The sequence below is a fragment of the Marmota flaviventris genome, chromosome 18 (genome assembly GCF_047511675.1).
Source record: "Marmota flaviventris isolate mMarFla1 chromosome 18, mMarFla1.hap1, whole genome shotgun sequence".
In the NCBI taxonomy this organism is placed as follows: domain Eukaryota; kingdom Metazoa; phylum Chordata; class Mammalia; order Rodentia; family Sciuridae; genus Marmota; species Marmota flaviventris.
The window spans coordinates 54,740,657-54,747,194 of NC_092515.1; the positions used below are offsets into that span (position 1 = coordinate 54,740,657).

General features: G+C 45.6%; 1 protein-coding gene across 1 annotated transcript in view; it reads left to right on the top strand.

Annotated features, from left to right (window-relative positions):
* Window positions 1-6,294, top strand: part of Vat1l (vesicle amine transport 1 like) — a 144,433-nt gene extending 138,139 nt beyond the window's left edge. Inside the window, exons 8-9 of the mRNA XM_027933223.2 lie at window positions 2,637-2,720; window positions 3,859-6,294. Of these exons, the coding sequence (XP_027789024.2) occupies window positions 2,637-2,720; window positions 3,859-3,957 (183 nt within the window). The 3' untranslated portion in view covers window positions 3,958-6,294. The remainder of the gene's footprint in view (window positions 1-2,636; window positions 2,721-3,858) is intronic.
* The last annotated feature ends 244 nt before the right edge of the window (window positions 6,295-6,538 follow it).

Sequence of the window (6,538 nt, forward strand, 5' to 3'; positions counted from 1 at the left end):
TATATATATTATATATATATTTTTAGTATTGGTACTTAGCTTACAAGATATGTTATAGCTATTTTATAGATAATTATTATGTGTATAATTCTTCCAAGGTAAGAATATTTTAAATAAAAAGATAGTGATTTACAACAGCTTTTGTGACCTCTCAAATTTGTGGGGAGGAATCAGTGTGGCTTTGCCAGGTCCTTTGGCTCTTACAAGATTGCCACCAAGATGCCCGTGATCTCACTTAGAGATCTGACTGGAGCAGGCTCTGCCTGCAAGCTCCCTTAGCAAGTTGGCAGGATTCAGTGCTTGGAGGCCCTGGAGCTCAATATCTCAGTCCCCTATTGGCTGGAGGCTGCCCTCCGTTCTTTGCCACAGGGACCTCTCAGGACTTGGCTGCTTGCACCACTGGAGTGAGGAAGGGAGAAGAGACCGCAGGATTAAAGACATAGTCTCTTGCAGCCTGACCCTGGAAGGGAGATCCCCCTACTTTTTGCTGTGTTCTCTTGGTTAGAAGCAAGTCACTGTGTCCAGCCTGCCCTCAAGGAGAGAGGCTTACACATGGACATGGCAGGGAAGAGATCACTAATAGCCACTTTAGAAAACATCACCCACTGTTCATAGATTCTCAGTGAGTGCAGTTGGCCCCCTTCAACCACACATTTGGCATCCACAGGTTCAACCAACCTCTGATAGAAAATATTCAGGGAAAAAAGTTGTATGAACATATACATTGATTTTGTTATTATTCCCTGAACAACTTTGATTTCTTGTTATTATTCCCTGAACAATACAGTAGAACTATTTACATAGATTACTTACTACACAATGTAAATGCTAAGAGATGATTTAAAGTATAAGGGAAATGTGCATGGGTTTTATGCAAATACAGACTACACCATTTTATAGAAAGGGCTGGAACAGCCACAGATTTTGTTACCAATGGGGAGTTCTGGAACCATCTTCCACAGGTATTGAGGAACAATTATGGTAGCTGCTACCATTAAATGTGAAGGCACTTCAGAAAGCTATGTCACCACAGATATAGAATCTACTGGATTATTTATTAGGGTCAGACAATTGACAATCATATGAGACTGACTGTCTATAAAACAGGTTGATTCTAACCAATGCTAAGTTATCCAAAGACTGCATTTAAAGAGGCATTGAGTTTATATTAAATATTGATTTGAAACTTGTTACCAAATAATATTTGGCCACTAGTGGCCAAAGACACCTGTTTCCCCTACATTAGTTTTCATCATGGATCAGTGGCCCCTCTCTTGTTTAGAATAGCCATGTCTTTATAGAAACGCATGTGAAAATGTACATGTAAAGTTCTCATTTTGCAGTATTACAAAAGTGTTTAATCCTATGTGTTCTTGATGATTAGCTGTGTATATCTTTATATTCCTTAACAGCTCCGTAACATTTCTATTCAGTAGATAAATGAAAGAGCCACCGTTCACTTAGACACCTCTTTCTCTGTGATAAAAGTTGTTTCAGAGATTTGCCTTTAAAAGCAGTGCCATGATTGAGTAGCTTATGTGTTATTTTCCCCCATAAATTGAATTATCTCTTTAGAATGAAGTCCCAGAAAAGCAATTCAAATACAAACATTTTAATGGCTCTATCAAATTTGTATACAAATGAGTAGAAGGCTTGGGTTGCTTTTTTATATAAGCAAATGCGGCTCCATCAGCCACAGGCTGAGCTCCTCAAAATCAGGCACCATGTCTTACTTTTATTTTTTTTTTTAATCACAGCATCTAGCCTAGAAGCAACGTTCACTGAATATTTGCAGACAGAATGATTGAACACAAAGATGTGAAAGTGAGAGATTTTGAGAAAAATGTTTAGGCCACATCTATTATGAATTTCCTTTTTTAAAATCAAGAGATGTTTTGTTTTCATGTACCCAAGCAGAGACCTGGGTTCCCTGGTGCCCTTTCCATATCTCATTGAACCCTCACAGCGCCTCCTACAGTTAGTTTTCTGCACAGCAACAGAATGAAATAAAACCATGGGTCTGTGCCCCACCCTTGCTTTTTCAGACAGTCCCCTGGAGACATCCTTTGGTTTGACATCAGAAAGGAAACAGTGGGTCATCTTTTCTAGAGATACTCAGTCTGACTACTGGTTCTAAAAGGAACTCCTCCCAGGTGAAGACAACATGGAATTGTCTTCTGAATGCAGTTCAGACCCGGGTAATGGGTTTATTTAGCCCAAATTATAAATCTGAATTATATTAAGTAAACAGGGCTTAATCATACTCAAAAAATACTTTTATTGCTCAACACTTAGTCGGACTAATTTGCCCTGCTATCGTGCATCATATAACTCTTGGCAGTCCAGAGAACATTCCCAGACCTTTTTGTAAAAGAAATTTTCATCTAATTATTTCAAAAGCGCCCACCTTTTGATTTTAGATGGAGGAGATTCTTGTAAAGGAAGACCAGAGCATGTGAATGACACAATCAGAATTTACTTGCACCCCAGGGTCCGGGAGACATCGCGGGTTCCACCACCAGCTTGGACTGCAGCGCCCCCTGGTGGGAAGCTGTCGGTGTGACTGTCCAGGTCCCCTTTCACCTGGGCAACCTCTCACCTAACCAGGGCTTGTTTCTTCTTACCTTGTGTCTCAGGTGAAGGAGGCCATGCAGCGGATCCACGACCGAGGGAACATCGGAAAATTAATTCTGGATGTGGAAAAGACCCCGACTCCACTGGTGAGTGTCAATCAGAGGAAATCTTTCTACCCAAGAGATGAATCCAGGGACAGAAGGAGCACAGGCAGCTTGTGGGCTGGAAGGGGCTGGGTATCAGACACCCTCACAAATGGGGGCTCCTGGGCACCGAGATGGGGGCTAAGGAGGAAAGGCGAATGCCTCTGCAAGAGCAGGTCAAGAGCAAGCCAGGACAGACAAGAAAGGAGAGGAAAAGCTGCATCAATCATACAAGGAAAAAAACTAACATTCCACATTTTAGTCAAAGCATGTATTTTAAAAAGCATTTTGGTCTTTACAACCATAATATAGTTGAGGTCTAACAACGATTATCACTGGATGAAGGTAGTTTAATGAGAGGGCATTTTGTGATGTTTCAGTGGCTGATAACAATACAGATAGAGTTTGCAAAATGCTAAGTCCCAAGGCTGTTTGAAGGTGAATGAGGGGATAAGGTTAGGAAGGAGGGGCTGGGATTCCGGGTCCCCTGTCCATGACACTGTGGCCTTTAAACACAAGAAGGAGTCTATTTCAGCACCATTGGTAGCAGGAGACAGGCCCCTGAATGGTCAGGAACGGCTTATTGCTTTCAAGCAAGGTAGTTGGCACTGGCTGTCCCAGAGGCTCTGCTGTCTATACCCCGTGAGACCGGGTCCCAGCTGGCAGAAGCCCAGCTTCACCCCAGCTGGAGCCTAAAAGCTCACCTTTCAGGCCAAGAGCTTGGGACGTGCACCCACATATGTCATTGTCCTTGTTTTTGAACCTCACGCAGCTTTTACCCCTCAGCCCCAAAGAAACAAAGAGATATGGAGAACGGGTACTTGGAGTGTCTTGGGGTTTGGGAGGAGACCACAGCCCTTCCAGATAGAGGACTGTACTTTAAGGGGAGGAAGGGTGACATCAGGCTCCATGGGGGGCATCCTGAGATCTGGGGATGGGCCCAGCGAGATCACTGCTAATGCATGCATCCGATGGAAAAGGAAGCTCAGCAGGTACTGGTGACGGGGACAAGAGGCGCTTTCTCTACCTCTGGGCATGACTGCTCTCGAGGAAGCCCTACCTGCGTGGCTTCATCAGATGCTCAGGGAAGGTGAGGGGTGGGTCACAGAGGCCCCCTCTGATGGCCTCCATTGAATTACAGATGGCCAACGACAGCACAGAGACCAGCGAGGCAGGGGAAGAGGAGGAGGACCACGAGGGCGACAGTGAGAACAAGGAGCGAATGCCCTTTATCCAGTAGCCCAGGACCAGACAGGAGGATGTGAAGGACGGTTTGGAAGAAGAGGACCCGCTGCGAATCTCTTCTCCGCCCCAGTGAACACATGCTGTAGTCCCTGCGTGTTGTGTTCGTCTGCAGTCAGCTGAGCTAAGAAGCTGTTGATCACTGTTGTTTTTTGGAATTAAGTGCCAAGCCCATTCCATGCAGTATTATGTCCCTTCCCGATCTGTGTATCACACTCTCCCCTTTCCCCGGTATCCAAACCATCCATCTTCAGGTCCTTCTTGATGGTTCTAGAATAGCCTTGCCAATAGCCCACAGGCCCGACACCTAAGAGACTAGATGTGGGCAAGGATGACGAGAAGACAAGTTTGGACTGAAAGGTATTGTCAGAGAGCTGTCCAGGTCCTAGCACTCTTCGGGCCAATGATACTCTTTGCCACTGGCCACCCATGTCTCTGACCAGAGCACTCGCCAATTTGGCCGTGGGGGAAAGAAGGTAGGCCAGGAGAGATCGTCATGAGCCTATGAATTTAAAAACTCTCCAAACAGTACTTTTTCCTCTCTTCCCTTTAAGAGGAAAACTTCCTGACATCCATCCACTGTCTTAAGGCCATAGGTCCAAGCCACTCTCCTCTAACCTTCTGTCACTGGATCTTTTCGTTAGTTCTCATTCATAAACACAGGGAGGCTGGTCTGAATTTTTCAGGATAGAAAAATGGGTCATCTTCTTATACTTGAAGACCAGCCACAGAGATTTCTTCTTTGAGGCCACATCTCATGAGACAAAATGTATATGGCTGTGGGGAGGCTTTAAGAAAACTCACCATGTGTAGGACTCATTCAAATGTCACTGAGATTCGACCGTGTTTGCATACTCGCCATCAGCATTACCAACTTTTCTATTTTCCATTCCTGGTAGCAAGCCACCACCCTCCCCCAAGAAAGAGCTCCCTTGTAGACCATGTTTGAAAAACTCTTCTGTCTTGCCAAAGCACGTTCCAACAAGTGACAACTCTAGGGATGCAAAAGGTGGCTGTTCACTATATGCTGCCAGATGTGCAGTTTCCTCCCCTCCAACACAACAGGGCCATGGTGCCATCCTGCAGGGCCCTGCTCCTCAGGAACCAGGGACCAAACTGCTTGATTGTATACCCTGTCCAGCTGCCAGCTCCTCAGCTCCTAAGAAACTCCACCCACTACCTGCCCATTTGACTGGGCTTGAGAGGTGAACACACGTACCCGGGAAGCGGCCTCCCCATTCCCTTCTCCCAGGCCCAATGATTCATCTGTCACTCACAAACCATGCTAGAAACATAAGGAGCCCAGGCAACTAGCTTTTGCTCTGTGGAAGACCTAAGGGGGTTCCCACATGCCCAGTTCTTCCACCAACAAGCTTGACAGTGGACCCACCTCTTCCCCCAGTGACAGGAATGGGTGCATTTCAACAGCTACCTGCTTAGTTTCCAGAGTTTCTTTGTAACACACGTCACCTCACTCATCGCGTTCTGTTTTTCCTAAGCTTGTGATGACTTATTTATGCCAAATATTGACCTGAAAAGGGTCTCTCCTTGTGGTGAATGCATGTCAACTATGAAGACAGGAAAGGGGGTGGCCATCTGATAAGTCAGGGGACGAGAGTGTCCTGAGAGGCGACACTCATGTCATCTTCTCTTCCTATCCCAGGACTCAGCAGTTGTCCAGTCTGGGGCCATCCTGAGAACGGGTGTTTACCTCTCTTAACTGGACACTATACTACGGTCATGTTTCTCCCGTAACCAGGCTGAAAGGGGCTTCTAAGGGACCACTGTCCAAGTGAGATTCCCAGGAATCAGGGCAGAAATGGCATCTTCTAGGGCTGGAAGAGCTGGCCCTGAGAGGGCTATCCTCCTCCGGGGGGAGGGAACCTGACCTCCAGGCATCCTTTGTTATGTCCAAAAGAGAAGCATGAACGTCATCCTTCCCACATCTGTTCTTTCAGCCAGTGAAGTCAATCCAGCCTCCCTGTCGAACCCATTGGTTAAAACCCTCTCCTCTCGGGATACGGAGGGAGGAAGCTGGAGTTTGACCGACCGTGTCAGTTTCTGCTGTGAAGAATCGGGGGACATTTGATGGTTCCATGGACTCTCATTTTAAGCACCTCCTCCCCCGTGTCCTGGTTGTTTTTCTGAAGGAAGAGTGAAGAAGGTCTCGGTTTGCCTTAGAGGAACCCCGAAGGCTTCTCTTAAGTGAAGCGTGGTTGGAGCGAACAGAAGCATCGTCTAATGTGTTTGTGGCTTTAGAGCTTTTGTTATCTTGTGCCTACAAAGCAAATTATGTTTACATAAAAATACAAATAAAGTATTCAGCATAGCATAACCTCTTCTGGTATCATTTAATCCACAAAAACTATTTGGATGAGAGCCCCGCTCTTATGACGGAAAGATGGGTAACATAAAATGAAAAAAAAAAAATCAGAAGGCGGCAGGACAGCCTTCAGTGAAAACTGAACAGCCCACAGGGAAAGTGGGGGCTGAACTGAGACAAGCTTTTGAAAAGCCATTTAGATTTAGTGTAAGTATAGGAGCCAATGCATATGCTAATTAGCCCGATTTAGCCATAC